Genomic DNA, 19154 nt, shown 5'->3' with positions numbered 1-19154 from the left:
CAGTATTCAAGCGTTTTGAGAGGTGATGTTGTGTCACGGTGGATTAGCAAAAGGAAGAAATGCACCAGATAGTGAGAGGTATGGACTCTGCGGCCAGCCAGTCTGGCTTTGATCCTGGCTTCAGCACTAACTAGTTCTGGGACCTTGGACAAATTACTCCACCTCTAAGCCTCAGTCACCTCATCTGTAAAATGGGGATAGTGTACCTACTTCCTCATAGCATTATTTTTAAGATTAAAAGAGTTAATATAGGTAAAGTGCTTTGAACAGCAGCTGACACATATTAAGGACTATATATTTGATAAGTGTTATTAGCACGAACAATGGAAAGAATTTTAGGGTCATTTGGACCAACGCTTTATTTTACAGATTAAGAGGCAGTCACAGAAGATAGAATCGAGGTTAGAAGACTTTCTGCAGACTTCTGGTCCCGAGCTGTTGCCAGTACTCTTGGCTGTTTTAGAAATACCCATTACTTCAAAAGCATATCCCTTTTGGTTCCTCTTCCATCCTCTTCCTCAGAGCCAGAATTTCTCGAGTACTTCCTGTGTGCCATCACTGTGCTAAATGCTGACATATGTGACCTCATTTCATCCTTACAGCAACGTTTGAAGAAGGCGCCACGATTATCCTCATTTTTTAGAAGTAGCATCTAAGTTTCAGAGAGGTTCAGTTAGTTTCCAAGGGTACACAGCATCAAAGAGGTAAAGTCTGGATTAGAACCAAGGCTGACACCAGAGCCTGTGTTTTTAACCATGGCACAGATTTTCCTCAGAAAGTCTCAATAGAATACAGATGAGCTAAATCAAACCAACCATTGCTTCAGCAGTCACAGGGCCCAGCCATAAAGATCTGAGGCCATTTTGTAATCCCTTTTCAACCTACAGTCTGCTTTGTTTTCCGACCTAGGTCTCTCAGGTGTATTCTTATTTCTGACACAATGCTGTTTATATGAAAACAGGTTACCAAAAGAACTTCTCTCCCTGATCAAGAGAATGAAAGTTGAAGGTCCTGGAGCAGATGAAAAGAGGCCAGGACCAGAGCTTTCATGAAATAGGGACCATGTGGGGGTTATCAGGACTCTGGGCAACATTGGGGTCACTGCCAGGATCCTAGTAGACCAAAGAAGAGGAGTCAGATGTGGGAATTCCTAGGCCAGTGGTTCTTTACCTCCTTTAATCCCTGTAAGATTCAGATGACAGTCATGGACTCTCTTCAGAAAAATGTACAAGCTCACACACCATAAAAGTTTTACCAGGTGGCTTCAGGGTTCATAAACTCCAGCTAAAAACCTCTGTATTAGGCAGCAGAGTAGATTACTTAAGAGCCCACTCTGGTGCCGGATGGCCTGGATTCAAATCCTCTTCTTCCATTTATTAGCTGTGCAACCTTGAACAAGTTAATGGCTTGGGCTTCAACTCCCTCAACTGTAAAATAAGGATAATAATAGTATTTAATTAAAGGACCATTTGGGGGATTAAACGAGTTACTATATGTAAATGCCTAGTACATGGTTAGCTCTCCAGCAGTATTCACTATTAGTGGTAGTAGTATTGCTATCCCCAGAGCTTAGCCCATTCAGTAAATGTTTATGGACAGAATGAATGAATAAAGATGCCAAGTCTAGGGTAGAGTATCCCAACCATTGTGTCACAACTGGGCCATAGTTTTGTCAAAATACTGATCCAATGAGCCCTTTGGGCTGCCAAAGCCCTAGCTGCTTGCTCCTGGCTTCAAGCAGCAGCATCCAAAGTGTGACATACAAATATCCTTCTCTCTGGGTGCCCTGATGTGAAGACAGTTTGGGCAGCACTGATTGAGATCAGCTGGCAGGTAGTGAGAACCAAGCAGGAAGTCCAGACTCCAGGTCCAGGAGAATTCTATGGATGGGTGGCAAAGAGAATCTTAACCCCTGAGCCTAGAGCAGAGGCTCTAGTACGCCCTGTACTACGGCAGACGCAGAGCAAGTGCTGCCAGTAGGACACTCCAGCGCTTCCCTCCTGGCACGAGGACCTGGTAAGTCACTGAACAAGGAATTGTGGAGAGCCCACAGTGAACCAGGAGCCAGGCTGGAGCCCAAAGTCTTGTATAGGCAACATGTGTTAAAGAGGTAGTGATAAGTACTGAAGTAGGTGACTCCAGGATTGTGAGTGCCAGGAAGAGGTAGTAGCCAGGGCTGCAGGGACTTATAAGGTGACCAGCCTTGCCTGCAAGGAGAATGAATTCTTAGGGTGATAGGAAGCCACTGAAGAGTTTTAATCAAGGAAGTGGTAGATTTAGATCTGTACATAGACATTCTGACACAGTATTACAAAATGAATAGGAAACAGGTAACGATTTATTGAGGACATATGTTAGGAGGCTCTTACATTAGTCAAGATGTGCAAGGTGATACTCATCTGTAATTAGGTACCTAGACTTGTCTATCTTTTAATTTTTTAAATTAAGGTATAATTGACATACAACATTACATTCGTTTCAGGTGTATAACATGATTCGCTATCTGTATATATTGTGAAATGATCACCACAGTAAGTCTAATTAACATCCGTTCTCTTAGCAACTTCCAAATGTGCATTACAGTATTATTAACTGTAGTCATCATGCCGTACATTACATCCCCCAGGACTTATTTTATAACTGGAAGTTTGTACCTTTTCACTCCCTTTACTCATTTTACCTACCCCCAACCCCTGCCTCTGGCAATTACCAATCTGTTCTCTGTATCTATGAATCCATTAGTTTTCTTTTTTAAGACTCCACATGTAAGTGAGATCATAGTGTTTGTTTTTTCTCTGCCTGACTTATTTCACTTAGCATAATGTCCTTCCTCAGGGTACATCCATGTTATCGAAATGGCAAGATTCCATTCTTTTTTGTGGCTGAATAATATTCCATTTTGTGTGTGTGTGTGTGTGTGTGTGTGTGTGAGTGAGTGTGACAACTTCCTTAGCCATTCACCTGTCAGTGGACACTTAGGTTGTTTCCATGTCTTGGCTATTGTAAATAATGCTGCAATGAACATGGAGGTGCATATATCTTTTCAAGTTAAGGTTTTTGTTTTCTTTGGACAAATACCCAGAAATGGAATTCATGGATCAAATTTTTAATTTTTTGAGGATCCTCCATACTGTTTTCCATAGTGGCTACATCAATTTACATTCCCACCAATAGCACACAAGGGTTCCCTTTTCTCCACATCCTTGCCAACACTTGTTTTTTTCTTGTCTTTTTGGTAATTGACATTCTGACAGGTGTGAGGTGATATCTCATTGTAGTTTTGATTTGCATTTCACTGGTGATGAGGGATGTTGAACATCTTTTCATGTACCTTTTGGCCATTTATATGTCTTCTTCGGAAAGATGTCTTTTCAGATCATCTGCCTATTTTTCAGTTGGATGGTTTGGCTTTTTGCTATTGAGTTATATGAGTTCTTTGTATATTTTGCATATTAACCCCTTATCAGATACATGATTTGCAAATATTTTCTCCCATTTAATAGGTTGCCTTTTCATTTTGTTGATTGTTTCCTTTGCTGTGCAGAAGCTTTTTAGTTTTTTAGTCCCATTTGTTTATTTTTGCCTTTGTTTCCTTTGCTTTGGTGACAAATCCGAAAAAAATCATTCCAGGACTGATGTCACGGAGCTTACCACCCATGTTTTCTTCTAGGAGTTTTATGGTGTCAGGTCTTACATTCAATTCTTTAATCCATTTTGAGTTAATTTTTGTGTATGTTGTAAGATGGTGGTGTACGTAGACTTCTGAGGAAAAAGGAGGAATCAAGAATGGCCCTACTGGGAATTCCCTGGTGGTCCAGTGGTTAGGACTCAGTGCTTTCAGTCTGAGGGCCCAGGTTCAATCCCTGGTCCAGGAACTAAGATCCCTCAAGCCATGTGGCCAAAAAAAAAAAAAAGAATGACCCCCACTGATTCTGGGTGGCTGGACAGTTCTGGACAGTGGAACAGTTCTTGGGGTAGGGAACATTGTGTGTTCTGTTGGGGACTTGTGCTGTTTTTGATGCCTGTGTGATATTTACAAGGCTGGTGAATGGATAGATCTGAGCACAGGAGAGATGTCAGAATGGTCACAGAGAACCAGCAGCAGTGGGGTTGGCCGCCTGCCTTCAGTGGGGCTCCCTTCTAAGGGGAGCGAGTTTAAAAGTGGGTTTTGATTAATGAAATCTTACTTTACAATCAATTTGGCTGGCATGCTTCTCTTGCATGCTCAACCTTTAGAATTCTTAAGTGTGTATATTTTGAACTCTCTTAATAAAAACCAACATAGTTCTCTACTTTGAAAAATTCACCTCTTTTTCTTCTTGGCTGGCCTCCTTCACAGTCACTGTGTGTCCTTGCGGCAGGAGGAAGCCGTGCAGCTCATAATATGACACTGTCCGTTTTCTCAGATTTGTGACGCCAAAGGAAATCTCTGACCTCAGCTGTGGCTCTCAGTGCTGGGAAGAAGACAACTTCATGTCTGAGTGTACGAGCAGGAGTTTGCCATGGAGAGCTTGGGGCTGCAGACGGTGACCCTCAGTGATGGGACGACGGCCTACGTCCAGCAAGCTATCAAAGGTATTTCCGGGGACCTCAGAATCCCACCCTGTCCCTGTCCCAGAGTCTCACGACCATCCTGCCTTCCGGCCTGCTTGCCACAACCTGCTCTGCATGAGAATCTCTCAAGGTGATTGATGGAAAGAGAACTCCTTAAAATGAAATGCCACGTAGGCAGGCTAGAAAATCAGACTAGCCTAGCTATAGGAGCCAAGACCTCTGAAAGGCAGTTTCCTGACATGTGGTGAGTGGTTCATAAATATTTCTGGAATGGATGAACACAGTGCTGGTTGTGACTTCCTGCTTTTCCAGTTTCTCAGTGCTTTCTAGAAGCAGTTCATTTTAATTTAAGCAAGTTTAAGCAGTCAAACTATCTTCTGAGCATCTACCATGTACAAGATACTCTTCTAGGTTCAGAGGGGCACCCAGGCATAGATCTCATGCCTTAGACCCCACTAGGGTGACCAGAAATAAAAATACAGGGCACACAGTTAAATTTTTTTATTTTATTTTATTTTATTTATTTATTTTTATTTTTGGCTGCGTTGGGTCTTCGTTGCTGTGCGTGGGCTTTCTCTGGTTGTGGTGAGCGGGGGCTACTCTCCACTGCGGTGCACGGGCTTCTCATTGCAGTGGCTTCTCTTGTTGTGGAGCACGGGCTCTAGAGCGCAGGCTAAGTAGTTGTGGCGCACGGGCTTAGTTGCTCCGTGGCATGTGGGATCTTCCCGGACTAGGGCTCAAACCCATGTTCCCTGCATTGGCAGGCAGATTCTTAACCACTGTGCCACCAGGGAAGTCCTAGTTAAATTTTAATTACAGATAAACAACGAATAATTTTGTAGTATAAGTATGTTCCACATACTGCATGAGGAAGACATGTATAAACATGGGATTAAATATTAAAAACAGTAACATAATAACACCAAGTACTAAAAAAAATTCATTGTTTATCTGAAATTCAGATTTACCTGAAATTCAGATTCTCAAGGAGGGCGTGGAGTCAGAACAGAGCGTTGTTGAAGGGCAGGGCCTTCTGGCCAGGGACGCTCACCATCCTGACAGCCTCTTTCTTTCTCGCCAGCATTCTCAGGCTTGCCAGATGGCATGCGTGTCTTTCTTGGACAGCACTGGCCAAACACCGCCTCATTCCTACTCTTTATTTTGTCATTTCTGGACTCTGTAAGCACCGCCATCCACATGACTGCACTGTCATTGTAACATTGCCCTCCTTCATTTCAACACATTGTCGAAATGTATTTCAGGTCCCAAGCTTACAGATAAATTGTTTGTTGATTTCATTTTAAATCATCTGCTTCCTGACGACGACAAAGAGGCCCCTTAAACTCATCAATAAGCTCGTTCCATATGATGATGTATGGGTCTGGCTGGCTTCATTTTTGTGGTAATGGAACTTCTCTAGAATACTTGTGAAGCCTGCAACCCTCTGTTTGCAGACTTCCCATCACAGGTCTTGCCCCTTTGCAGCAGTCTCAGTGGGATGGAAGAACTTAGGAACTATAGTTGGGGCTGTGTTTACTCTGTGGACCCAGGTAATTCCCATGCCTCAGTCTTCTGTTACAAATTAATGGTTGACTGAATGAATACAAAACAAGTGGCAACACTTGGCCTGAGAAAGCCACACTCTTTTCTTACATCTTGTCTTCTTATGTCTGGATCTCTTTGCCTCCCCCACCTCTCCGTTTATATCTTCCTCTTGTCACTCTTCCTGGCTCTGTTCTCTGCCTCCTCCATGGTGCTGTAGTGTGTGCTTACACGAGTGCACACACACACACACACACACACACACACAACAGATTTCACACTGCTGAGAGCAGAGTTGGCCCTCAGGAACCAGAACCTCACTGTCCTGAAAGGCAGCTCTCTTGCTGGTGAGCTCCTCTGATGCTCTTGACCAGGACACTTTCATCTCTGTCAGCAGGCAGCTCTGCCTGGGCCCAGCTTAGCCAGCCGGAAGCCCTAAAATTTTATGACAGTTACCTATAATTAGGGTAAGCGTGAAACCTGTTGTTCAAAGCCGACACTTTGGAGAGTGGAAGAGCGTGCTGTGAATAAAGGTGCTGGCACCGTTCCAGGCAAACCGGAACGTACAGTCACCTCTGTAGTGGGGAATGAGGGCCCTGACGGTCAGCTCTTCTCCCCCCTGCCTCTCCCCATTGTCATCTCTGCTTGTTAAAGGAAATTCTAGATTGAAATTTTTTCCCAAATAACTCTTCTCAACATCTTGTTTCCCGCCTTGAAGCAGAACCCACTCCACTAGCAGAAGCTCTGATGACACTTTCAGAACCCCATGTACTGGTGCCCTTGCCAGGACAGCTAAAGTGTTAAAAGGCAGGGTAGCTTACTGCTTGCTGGGCGGGAGGGAAGAGGGGGAGTCGCTCTCCCCTCGTCTCAACTGCCTTTCACTCCTGCTTCTTATCTTTGTCTCCACCTTACCTGCCTCTGGCTGGGTTGTAGAGCTGTTAGTTATTGACCCAAGAAAACTCAGTTTGGGGACAAGTTTGGGAATTCTTCTGAGTGGGAGACATCAGCAGAGGTGAGCCAGAAGTAGCTGTCTGGTCCTTCTCCCACATCATAGGAGCTCAAATTCCTAAGCCTGAAACTTGTAAAGAAAGGAACAAAGAAAGCATTTGTCATTAAGTCTTCAGTCTCCCTTTCCTTCTTCCCTTTCTCACTTCCTTTACCCCTTCTCCCTCTCAAACTCACTGGACATAAGGAGAGGCCTATCTAATTCTAATTCTAAACCTAAGAGCCTTTGCTCTTAGAAGAGGAAACTGAGGCACAGGGAGGTTAAATAAGGTGTCCAAAATCACACAGCTAGTAAGAGATAGAGCTGAAATTCAAACCCAGGAGGCCTGGACTGGTTCCAGAGTCCACTGCTTTTAACCTCTAAGCTATATTGCCTTATCAGAGGGTCTAGGTCTTGGCATACTGCCACAGTGGGAGACAAGGGAATGTATTTTGATTTAGTTAGTTTGAGTCAGATCTGAACTTTGACGCACTGGGGCCTTCCCACATTTCAGGGCATCCTTTGTTTGCCATTTAGCTCAATCTCAGCAGCTTACTGCCAGGTTGGAAGTCCCTACTTTGCCAGGTGTGGGTAGAATAATAAAGGAAGTTGCTCCTCCTGTGAGTGACAGGAAGGGAATCTGCTGGGAGCTATAGGGTTCCTCATGGCAGGATGTCTCTACCCCCGGTACCTCTGAGGCACAGGCCTGGGAGGGAGGGAATGAGGTAACATGGAGAATGTCACCTGTGCTTAGACACACGGTCTGTGCCTCCAACAGGCCTCTGCTAAAACAGGCATGTGTCCCTCAGCCCTCTTCTGGGCTTGGCCCGCTTCTCTCCATTTCCACCTCCACAGGAGAGAAGCTTCTTGAAGGGCAAGTGATCCAGCTCGAGGACGGGACCACTGCATACATTCACCAAGTGACAGTGCAGAAAGGTGAGGGCATCCTGAGACACCCCTGCCTCATGAGGCAGGCCAGGCAGCCCCCACTGAAGGACCCACCTCTGTGACACGGAGCTCCAGAGAAAGGCAGGCATTGCTCTCGTTACAGAACCTCTTTCCTTTGAGGATGGACAGCCCGTGCAGCTGGAAGATGGTAGCATGGCCTACATACACCGCACACCCAAAGGTGGGGTCACAGTTATCACGACTGGCAAGAAGGAAGGGAAGCAGAACTGGCAGAGGTTGGGGGTTGGAGCTGTGCACCCTGGGAGCTGGGGCAGAGACATGGAGCTGTGGTCTCCAAGCTCACCTGCATCAGCAGGCTCGCCTGCCTTCCCTGGCGTGGACCACAGGAACAGCTGTTTCTGCCCCCGGGAGGCTGAGCACGGGGGTCTGCAGCCTTGGCCTTGATGGCGGCTTTGGCTCCAGCACAGCCACAAATTCTTAGGGCTTTAAATAGGACCCAATGACGTCATCGAAGACCAGGACTAAAAACTTAACTATCATTTTTTTAAGAATTAAGCTTTTAAGGTATTGAAGAATAATTGATTATTCCTTCTACAAGTAGTTTCTTGAGCAATTATTGCGTGCCAGGCATGGTACTAGGTGTGGAGTATATAAGAGAGAACAGAGTTGGACATAGCCCTTACTCTCCTAGAATCTAGTGGGGGAAATAGGCCTGAAATGAACCATCATGATGAACTGATCATTGCAAACGGGGTTCAGGCTCAGGGAGGGCTTCTCTGGGGAAGTGACACTTGAGCTGAGAGCTGGAGGGTGAAGTGGGCTTAGCTGGGGAAGAGCAGTGGCAGGGAGGGTTCAGTACCCCAGACAAAAGGAACAGCATGTATGGTCCAGAAACGGGGGTGGGCAGGGAGAAAGAACGGCACGTCCAAGGAACTACTAGGAGCTCAAGTCCTGGGGGTGAGGGCAGAGTGGGTGAGATGAAGCTGAATAGAGAGGCCGGGAGCCAGAGCACTGGAGCTTCAGGATAAGGGTTTTGGTCTTTATCCTGAGACAGATGCAACATGGTTGAACTGTTTAGAGCCTCAGGTAACGTGATCGCATTTGTGTCCTGCAGAGATCCCTCTGGATGCTCTGCTGCCTGGAGGGAATGAGGGGGTGAGGGGCCACCAGTTAGGAGGTTCTTGTGGTCATCTAGGCCAAGATGATGGTCCCCTTGGGTCCTCACGGAGCTTGTGGGTTCCCAGTCGGTACTCCATAGGAGACCTCATCCTTAGGAGAGGCTGCCCCAGAAGGAAGGCCAGCCAGAGTGAATCGCCAAAGTGAGGGACCAGGAGAAACCCGAGGTTAAAACCCTCCTTGGTGTATGTACCTCTCGTTACCTTAAAGCCCAGGTCCCAGCCGCGTCTTTTGCCCTTGTGCAGCATCTGGGCTAACCGCTTGTTCCCTGCAGAGGGCTATGACCCCAGTGCCCTGGAAGCCGTCCAGCTGGAAGACGGCTCCACTGCCTACATTCACCACCCCGTGGCTGTGCCATCCGACAGCACCATCCTGGCTGTGCAGACAGAGGTGGGCTTGGAGGACCTGGCCACAGAGGATGATGAGGGCTTCAGTGCGGACACAGTGGTGGCCCTGGAGCAGTACGCCAGCAAGGTGAGCTCTTTTGGCCCTGCCAAACCTGCCACCTTTCTAGAGGACAAGGGCAGTCCTGTGCCTGGACATGGCCGGGACTACTTCCTTTGCCCCTCCACACTGGCTCCCCCGACTTATCTCTCACACGTCATCGTCTCGGATAAGCATCACAGCCTGGCCAGGGCCGCCGACAGCTGTGTATACTCAACGCTTGTTTATGCTGTCTGTGCAGAGGGAAGGCAGCTGTAGGAAACAGCGATATCCGTACGGTGGGAATTTAGGCCCAGCTTCACTTTGGCTGTACTGTCTGAGAAAGCTCTTGCCTTGCCAGTGAATTTTATTAGTTTTCCAGTCCACGGAGGTCAGATGTTCTTGTATTTATTTCTTCTCTGCGACTTATTAAGTCATTTGGGAAAATAACCTCAGTAGGCAGTGACAAGAGCAGATGTAACAGAGCAGCTGGGATTCTTGGAACACAAGGCTTGCACAGTAGCTCAGCTGCAAAGAAAAAGGATCTTGGCTTTCCAAACATCAGTCAGTCTAAGCTCTCTCTGCTGGGGCCGTGGTCCTGCCCGTAGGGGGAACCGGTACAGAGATCTGTGAGCTTTCCAAACCAGGGTGTTCCCTCTCCCCATGAACAGCAGCGCCTCAGGGCAGATGTGGCAGGGCTTCCTGGAACACCCGTTTTACCCAAAGATTGGGGGGAGTTATTTTTATAATAAAACTAATGTGGCTGTATCATAAAAGAGAAAAGGAAATCCTCGTGTCTTTTCAAATTGAAGCACAAAACTTTGCAGTAGGCCCCTCTGGGCTATGCCCACTCCCACTCCAGTTCCTTCAGGTGTATTTTAGAAGCCTAATTTGAGGCTTACAGACGTTGGAAAGACAACTGAGCTTTAAATTGTGAGCCCTGAGATCTGTGCTGGCTCTGCCTCTACCTAGTCTGACCTTGGGTAAGTCACTCCCCTCCTAGGCCTCAGCTTGTTCCTGTCTCATACGATGAGAGGGGGCCAGATGATCTCAGAGGTCGCCTCCAGCCCTGAAGTTCCTTGATTCCCTTCATTACCTCAAGAGCCAGTGGGACGTGGGAATGAAATCCGAACGCCTGAGCGGGTTAGCCTGCCGAGCAGGCCTGGCCACCTGTGACCCTCTCCTGCCACCCACCAGCTGCTTAAGTATCCATGGAACTTTGTCAGCTGCTTGACCCCTTGACCTGGAGCTGACTAGACAGACCTTGCCATGGATTTGGTCTCCCTCTTTTGTGTCCTGCTCACCACGACTTCCAGAGTTCTGTTTCAGGAGCTCCTTGGAAGGCCATAGTGTCCCAGAAACAAAGACTGAGGGACAGTCCCAGCAGGACTCTGCCCAGGAAAGCAGAAGAACAGTAAGGGCTCCACGAAGCCAGAGGCTGGTGTGAAAAGGGTGTTCGCAGGAGAAAGGGAAGGGAACGACTTGTTAGATAGCCGGGTGCCGTGGTTGGAGCTGAGGCTTCTGGTGGGACTTTCGGGCCCTGCCCTGGGCGCTTGTGCAGTTTGTTGATTGTGACCACCTCACTTCCGGTGAACGCAGGTGAGCTCATCCCCACAGCAGGCCACTTGTTAATGCCCCTTCCAAACACAGGTTTCCCCCAGGGAGGGAGGGATCTCCTCCCATCAGAGGATAAACATGTCCAGAGTTGCGCCTCCTAGGTTGGTGGTCAAAAGAAGGGGCAGCTGGCATGTGGAGTCACCACCCAGCTCAAGTGTGGCTGTTCAGACCGCTCCTCCCCTACCTTACCTAGCCATCTAAGAGATGCCCTTTCTCCCAAAGCTGTCACAGCCCCTATGACATTTAGTCATTCCTCTATCCATCAGAGCTGGGTGGTGACTCCACGTGCCAGCCCCATTTCTTCTGCAGCATGCCCCGGTGTCTGTTCCATCTATCTGGATCTGTCACCCAGGTTGCACTTCTCCCCTTTGGTAGGTTTAACCCTATTTATTGGGTCTTAAGGGGCCAGCTGGGTCCTGTGTCCTACCTCTTCCCTTCTTTCATTGAGGAGAATACATATAGGGACCCCAAGATTTTTTTCCTCAGGTTCTGCATGACAGCCAGGCTCCCCATAATGGCAAAGGACAGCAGGTTGGGGACAGAGCATTCCGCTGCGGCTACAAGGGCTGTGGGCGTCTCTATACCACCGCTCATCACTTAAAGGTAAGGTTGCTGCAGAGAGCTTTTAGCTTTGCCATCTTCCCAGCAGGCTGTAATTCTGCCTTCCCGCTTTGACTGGAACTGGTCCCTGACCTCGAGTTGCTCATTGCCTCCTGGAAGGAAGAGATGAGTGTACAGAAAAGTCAGCACAGAGGGCTTTGACACACATGAAGAATGCAGGAGGGAAGAGAATCAGGGAAGGGTCTCTGGAGGGGGCATCTCAGCTGAAGAGGAAGGAAAATAAAGGAGGTGGCCAATGCTGATACTCCGGGCCCTAACGAGAACTAAACTGCCCATTCATACCCTTGTCCCTTTGAATTACATGATTGCTTGTCCTCACAGGTACATGAGAGAGCTCATACAGGTGACCGTCCATACAGGTGTGATTTCCCCAGCTGTGGAAAGGCCTTTGCCACAGGTAACCTACCTGGATGGGGACCAAGGTGGACTGCTTCCAGTTGAGGGGAGAGGGTTCTAGATTAGCTCTGGCAACTCCCTCAAGGAAGCCAAGCACCAGGCTGCCTTTCTGGAGAAACTGCTGTCGGAGTGCTCTGATGCAGGGCGCCGTCTCTGGAGGAAACCCTGTTACAGAGGCAAGAGGCAGCAGGAGCTGGGGGTTGGCAGAGAGACCTGCCTCTGCGTCAGCCCTGATACCCACCAGCTGGGGGTGCCGGGTGGTCGGTTGAATCCCTCTAGGCTTCATTTTCCCTCTGAATTGAGGCCCTTTAGCCATAGGTTCTCTAGGTTCCCTCTTACACTGGTTCTGGAACGGCACCAGCTTCCCCTGGAGAGGGAAGGAGAGCAGAGTGGGCTTCTCCGGCCCCTCTTACCTGCCCAGCCAGGAGTGGGATAGAGGCAGACACAGGCTTCTTGTGCCAGAGGAGGTCCGGAGCCTCACCGAGCAGACCTAAAGATGGAGAGCCTCTGAATTAGGAAGAAGAGTTGGTGGAGGATGAGGCCCCACCCAATGCTCTTCTCACCCCTCCTTCCCTCCCTCCCACACGCGGACAGGATATGGGCTGAAGAGCCACGTGCGCACCCACACTGGTGAGAAGCCATACAAGTGCCCAGAGGAGCTGTGCAGCAAGGCCTTCAAGACCTCCGGAGACCTGCAGAAGCACGTCCGGACCCACACCGGTAGGCTGGGCCCTGCCCGCCCTGCCCCGTTCAGACCCGGCTCTGAGCCCAGGGCTCGCCCTGCTCCGTGAGACCCCTTCAGAGCCACCCTCACACAGCCCATCTCCACAGGTGAACGCCCCTTCCGGTGCCCCTTTGAGGGCTGTGGCCGCTCCTTCACCACATCTAACATCCGCAAGGTACATGTGCGCACCCACACGGGCGAGCGGCCCTACACCTGCCCCGAGCCCCACTGTGGCCGTGGCTTCACCAGTGCCACCAACTACAAGAATCACGTGCGCATCCACACAGGTGGGCCAGCTGGCATGCAAGGACCACCCCTGAGGCCCCAGCCCCCTCTACCATAGGCTTCTGACCTAAACATGTTCTCGACGCGCAGCCCAGAACGCCATTCCAGGCTGGTCCGTGGGCAGGGCACGGGGTTTCGGTGGTTTCGGCCATATCCCCAGAACCACTCTTTCACTTGCAGTGAGCGGTTCCTCCTTCAGCAGTTAGGTCCAATCTGATGGGCATTGCTGGCCCTCTCAGCTCCCTGCTGCCTCTCTATACCCACCCGAAATTCTCCCCCTCCAGCTGAGCTCCCAGAAAAAGCCCAGGGTCAGGCGTGATGGGGAAAAAGCAGAGGGAAATGTCATCTTCAGCTCCTCACCTCATCCACTGTCCATGTGACTCCTGTGTATCCTCACCCTCCCCAGTGTTACGTCCCTGTCCAGCCTTCTGTGTCATCTCCCAGACGCATGTGTCCCCTCACTCTCCCATCGTACCTGACATATCAGTCACCCCTCTCTATCTCCTGCCTCTTCTGTTCACAAGCCCCCAGCGCCCCCCACCAGCCCCTTCACTAGCCTCGGCCTTGCCCCTGCCATTTTCTCTCCACCTCGTCTCTGGGCTCCGTGGTCCCACACTCACGTCCCCTCTGCCTTCCACTGGCCACCTTCCCCAACTCTGTCCATTCAGAGTCCCAGATCTCAGTCCCTCTTCCTCCCTCTGGCTCTCCCTTCACCAACCCTGTCCCCGGCTCCTATCCCCTTAGTTTCCCCTTTGCCAGCCCCAGGTCCCACCCCCCTCACAGCCCAGTGTCCCCAGGGGAGAAGCCATACGTTTGCACGGTGCCAGGCTGCGGGAAGCGCTTCACCGAGTACTCAAGCCTGTATAAGCACCATGTGGTGCACACACACTGCAAGCCCTACACCTGCAGCACCTGCGGCAAGACCTACCGGCAGACCTCTACCCTGGCCATGCACAAGCGCAGCGCCCACGGCGAGCTGGAGGCCACGGAGGAGAGCGAGCAGGCCCTTTATGAGCAACAGCAGCTCGAGGGTGAGGGGCGTGGGCAGGAGGTGAGAGTGGGGACAAGCCGGGCCTCCCCGTGACCACCTGGTGGCAGGTGTCAGCCTGGGCTCTCCTCTCCCAGCCGCCTCTGCAGCCGAGGAGAACCCGCTACCCAAACGACCCCGCATTGCTTACCTGTCGGAGGTGAAAGAAGAGGGTGATGACATCCCTGCCCAAGTGGCTATGGTGACCGAGGAAGATGGGGCCCCCCAGGTGGCTCTGATCACTCAGGATGGTGCCCAGCAGGTACAGACCCTGGGGGTAGAGGTAGGGTGGGCCACTCTGGCTGGTACCCTCTCCCACTGTCTCTGGGGAGCTCCAAGTTCTAACAGCCCTACGTCCACCCAGTTTCTCTTTTTTAGCCTTATGGATCTCAGAGCTGAGGCCGAGGGTACCAAGTCTTGTAACACAGCACCCCCCTCTTCCTCATGCTTCCAGCTCAGTCTCTGTGACTTCTGGAGCACAGTTAGTAGTTTCCCTCTTTACTTGGAGGATGACAGGTCCCGTTCATCTGAGTGAGACACTTGGATGTCCTTCTCAAGAGAGACGTGTCGGTACACGGGCCAGAGCATGGTGTGGGATCTGGAAACTTGGCATTTCTAGCCAGCAGTATAACCTGACGTTTGTCAGCACCCTCACTGTCAAGTGCACTTATGACTTTCAGGGTTGATAGGAGGATGAAATTAGGTGGAGACCCTGAATTGCATGGAACAGAGCCCTGAGGCAAAGTGGTGATAAATAGGTGTGGTCAGCAGAATTCTTCCAGTGTAGCCTCTCTTTGCATCCTAGGGCCTGTTTTACTTGCTTGTCCTGACTCCCTCCACCCTGTGACAAGAAGCTAGCTAATCTTCTAGCTTACCAATAAGTGAACCTGCTCTGGGAGAGCAGATTCATCTGCCTAGGGGCTTTCAGACAGCCCTCCCCTCCACTCCCAGCTCATCTTCTTCCTTGCTGTTGGCAGGTCAGCCTGTCACCAGAAGACCTGCAGGCACTGGGGAGTGCCATCAGTATGGTGACCCAGCACGGCAGTACCACCCTCACCATCCCTAGTCATGATGATGACCTTGCCACATCTGGCACACACACAGTCACCATGGTCAGCGCCGATGGCACCCAGACGCAGCCCGTATGGCCAGGCGGTTTGCTTGGGGTCTCTTGTTCTCTTGTCCTTCCTTTCTGTGGGATGAGCCCTAAAGTGCAGGCTTAATTAGTCAAGCCTTCATACGAGGACCAAGATTCCCACACATAAAGGGTCTTCCCTACATCTTCTCTGGGTCATCAGCAACTCTTGTTGAAAAGCATTGCACTGGGAGTCAAGAGACAGTTTCTAAATCTGTCTACCCCTAATTTGCTCTGCTGCCATAGGCAAGGTACTTTTCCGTGAACCTTAGTCCATCTTCAAATGAGGGGATTAGATTATCTCTGGGAGCTTTTACAGTCTGTCCTTCTGTGATTCAAAATTCCTAAATTAAGTTGGCTGTAAATTAAAGTAAAATACAACCCCACTTAGCTCTGAGCCCCAAGCTAATTAGTTAATCTGACCCGTAATGGTTTTATTCATTTCCTTCTGGGTTGTTCCCAGCCACCTTGCTTGGAGGCATTTTTTGGATTGGGGATTGGGAGAGTAATGTAGGTGTGTTGGAAAACCTCATTCTTCTATATTTCAGGTCACAATCATTACCTCTGGGACTGTGGTGGCTGAGGACTCCAGTGTAGCATCTCTTCATCATCAACAGGTGGCGCTGTTAGCCACAGCCAATGGAACTCACATTGCGGTGCAGGTGAGTTGAGGTCTGGTAGGATACTGTGGCCACAGAAAGGAACTAGAAGGGAAGGGGAACTAGAGGGAGGTCTTGAAGAGGACAGCATTTGGCTCAAAGAGAGCCCATTTCAGAGGACAAATCCCTTTCTGCCTGCATCCACGCACCTGTCTCAGGCTCTTTCTTGACTAAGTCAGGGTAGGGAGCCCCTTCTGACCTTCAGGATAACTTCAATGGCAGCCTCCCTGGTGGTCTAAACCCTTCATGTCTTCGTGTCCCTGTTTCTTCATCTGGAAAATAAGGAGGCTGAAGTAGATGATGACTCCAATCAGTCATTCCCCTTCTGTGAGCAAACTGCCCTGTCTGACCCTGGACCATTCCACGGCTCCTCACCACACCTAGCCTAATAGGACTCTATGAGTGAACTTCCTGTTCCTTGGGGCCCTACTAAGTTCTCAGGTGTTTGGCGCTGGATGGGTGGAGATTCAAAAAAGTGGGCCTCATATACTACCACTGGAATCTAGGAGGGAGGGTCTCACTCTCTCCTTCCTTCTCCTCCCCCTTCTCCACAGCTGGAGGAGCAGCAGACCTTAGAGGAGGCCATCAGCGTAGCCACTGCTGCCATGCAGCAAGGGACTGTGACCCTGGAGACCACAGATTCGGAGAGCGGCTGCTGAGCCCGAGAGGGCTGGGTCCCACACCATGTTGGAAGAGGTGCCATGCTGTACAGGCATCCTTGCCTCCAAGGGCCCAGGCTGTGGCTGACACGTGGAAGGTGGCCACACAGGTCTCTAGGGCAAGAAGGCAGCAGGAAAATGGCCTGAAGGGCACAGGGATCCTGCCCAAGAGAAGGGCCAAGCAGCTGGAATCGGGGGAGTGTGTCATCCTCAGGAGCTAAGGAGGACAAGCTTGATCAGCAGGCTGCCCTGGGGTGTCCTCCCCCCAAAATCAGCTGAGCACCCTCTCCTCTCTCTAGAAAACACCCTTCCCGCCCTTGGTCCACTCCCCTTCTCAGGTGGCAACTGGGGCTGCTCTTGGGACTGGTCCTCTGCTCCAACTGGTCACTGCCCACTAGGGGAGAAGGCAGACAGCCCTTCAGCCCAGTAGGGGCAGCTTGGGTCCAGCACTGCCCCTCCCAGCAATAACCACCTCCCCGGAGGCCAGCCGAGATGTCTGGCCACTTGGCAGCAGGGACTTTCTGCCACCGCAGTCAGAATTGCTCAGGGGCTTGTGGCTGGAGAAAAGGTGCCCAGCCCCACCCCTACCCCCAGCTGCTCCCCAACCTCTCTGTGGCAGAGAGGCAGGGAGCAGCCTTGTACATACTGGGGATTGGGTGTAATTGGTTTTATTTTTTTTAATTCCATTTTGATAATTTTTTTTCCTGCTCTGGATGGTGGTGGCAAACGGGTGAATGAGTATTTAATAAAAGTTTCAAGTTTCCACCTGGGTCCCTCCCTCCTCCTCCCTTCTTTCAGCTTCGGGCCCTGGTGGCAGGGCTGGTCAAATCAGGCTCTTGGCCCTGTATCCCGGGCACAAACCTCACTCAGCCTCTGTGCCCGGCTGGTGGGCCTGCCCTCCCAGAGGCACAGGGGGAAGGAAGCCCTGGTATGAGAGAAGCCCTGAGGAGCTGCCGGTAGCTTCCTGCCCACAGCTGAGCAAGTAGGCTCCCGGTAGCCAAGCAAGACCAGTGTGAGCACTGCTTCCAGGCTCCGGTTGGGTCTCAGGCCTCAAGATGGGTGGGCTGGAGGAACTCTGTTTTCTCTACCCTACCTTGTGTTATGTCATCAGAGCCCCTCCACACACAGCACACAGTCCACTGCTCCAAGTGGGCAAAGCCCCATTGGGGGGGGGGGGTGCCTTTGCCAAGGTACCCAGGGTCTCTGATGCCTCTGCTGCCTGGTGTTGAAGTCCTAGCTTTGGTACCCAGCTCTGGGGGTACCCACCTAGGTGTCTGGGGCCATGGAATTCCAAAGCCACAGTCAGACCCCACTGAAAAGTACATGGTAGGACCAGACCAGCCCTCGTGGGAAGGAAGGGATGCAGGGAAAGGGACTTGATGGAAAGAGCTCTTGGGTTTGACCCCTCCTGCATGGGAGCATTGCAGGGATTGCAGGTGCCGCTTTTCCTCTCTCCACTGTCATGGATGTGCCCCACCCTCTCCCCCAACGCAGACATCCTCTCCTAGGATGCCTAGCAAGGTCTTTTACTCTTGGGCCACCAGCTCCTTGGAAGCAGGGGGAGCTGGGACATGACCCCAGGGAGGGGTGTCTCGATTGCCTGAGCAGGCTCCGTCAACGTCCAGGGCCACTGTTCGTGGCAGGAATATGCCCCAGCCCTCACAGGTATTGGATCTAAAGAAACGGAAGCACTGATGTGGAAGGCCCTGAATCGCCAGCCTCCTGCTCCCAGGCACCCCTGAAGCTGGACCCCACCATGAGCCTCACCCCCATGAGCTTCAGAATCTCTAGGTCAGGGCCAGTGGGGGCCCCAGAGTGGGCAATGCTCGGGGTGCCTTTTAGAACCAAAGCCTAGGGGATGGGGAGGCAGCCGATCATGTGCCAAGTCCTCCTGACCTGGAGAGGTGCCCTGGCCCAGCTCCTCCTCCAAGTTTGTATTGTTGCCTTTTGTTTTCTTCCACCTGGGAGGAGCCCTACCACCACAGTAATGTTAGATGGTCCTAAAAGAAATGCTTTATCCACTGCCTACTCCGTGCTTTACATCCATTCTCAGACCTCTTTACAATCTATGAGGTGAGTATTTCTCCTGCTTTACCAATGAGAAACTGCTCAAGGAGGTTAAGTTATTTATCCAAAGCCTCGTACCTGCTAAGTGTGGAATTGGTACAGGACCTGCCCCCTTTTATCTGACTCCAAAGTCGGGATGGGCTTGCTTTTCCCTCATCAAGCTGCCTCTGGGAGCCCAGAAGGCTCCGGGAGGCTCTGGGGCTGAGGAGGCCCCTAAAGGGCCTCACACCCGGGGAACCAGGCTGATCAGAGTTGGAGCTCTAGCTCCCCAGGGCTTGGACCCCAGTTCCCATGCAGCGAGTGGTGCCGCTGAGCACTGCAAGAGCAACAGGCTGGGTCCTGCCGGTGTGGGGAGCCCGCGAGAGCAGGCAGGTG

The 19154-nt window shown here is 50.8% G+C and overlaps 1 protein-coding gene across 10 annotated transcripts in view; it reads left to right on the top strand.

Moving 5' to 3' along the window:
- The window catches only part of ZNF76 (zinc finger protein 76), a 31479-nt gene extending 13997 nt beyond the window's left edge, over positions 1 to 17482 (top strand). For 2 of the 10 annotated variants that reach the window (XM_033864382.2, XM_033864381.2), the window contains exons 2-14: positions 4407 to 4575; positions 7937 to 8017; positions 8133 to 8210; positions 9441 to 9640; positions 11693 to 11809; positions 12149 to 12224; positions 12818 to 12943; positions 13055 to 13234; positions 14030 to 14263; positions 14331 to 14521; positions 15237 to 15425; positions 15943 to 16056; positions 16608 to 17482. In XM_033864382.2, coding sequence (XP_033720273.1) covers positions 4503 to 4575; positions 7937 to 8017; positions 8133 to 8210; positions 9441 to 9640; positions 11693 to 11809; positions 12149 to 12224; positions 12818 to 12943; positions 13055 to 13234; positions 14030 to 14263; positions 14331 to 14521; positions 15237 to 15425; positions 15943 to 16056; positions 16608 to 16712 — 1764 coding nt within the window. In that variant the 5' untranslated portion in view covers positions 4407 to 4502 and the 3' untranslated portion in view covers positions 16713 to 17482. The remainder of the gene's footprint in view (positions 1 to 4406; positions 4576 to 7936; positions 8018 to 8132; positions 8211 to 9440; positions 9641 to 11692; positions 11810 to 12148; positions 12225 to 12817; positions 12944 to 13054; positions 13235 to 14029; positions 14264 to 14330; positions 14522 to 15236; positions 15426 to 15942; positions 16057 to 16607) is intronic. The other 8 variants (XR_012334502.1, XM_019949957.3, XM_019949956.3 and 5 more) reach the window with 8 other exon arrangements.
- The last annotated feature ends 1672 nt before the right edge of the window (positions 17483 to 19154 follow it).

Source organism: Tursiops truncatus, chromosome 10 (assembly GCF_011762595.2).
Source record: "Tursiops truncatus isolate mTurTru1 chromosome 10, mTurTru1.mat.Y, whole genome shotgun sequence".
Classification (NCBI taxonomy): domain Eukaryota; kingdom Metazoa; phylum Chordata; class Mammalia; order Artiodactyla; family Delphinidae; genus Tursiops; species Tursiops truncatus.
This window is presented reverse-complemented; position numbering and strand designations above follow the sequence as displayed.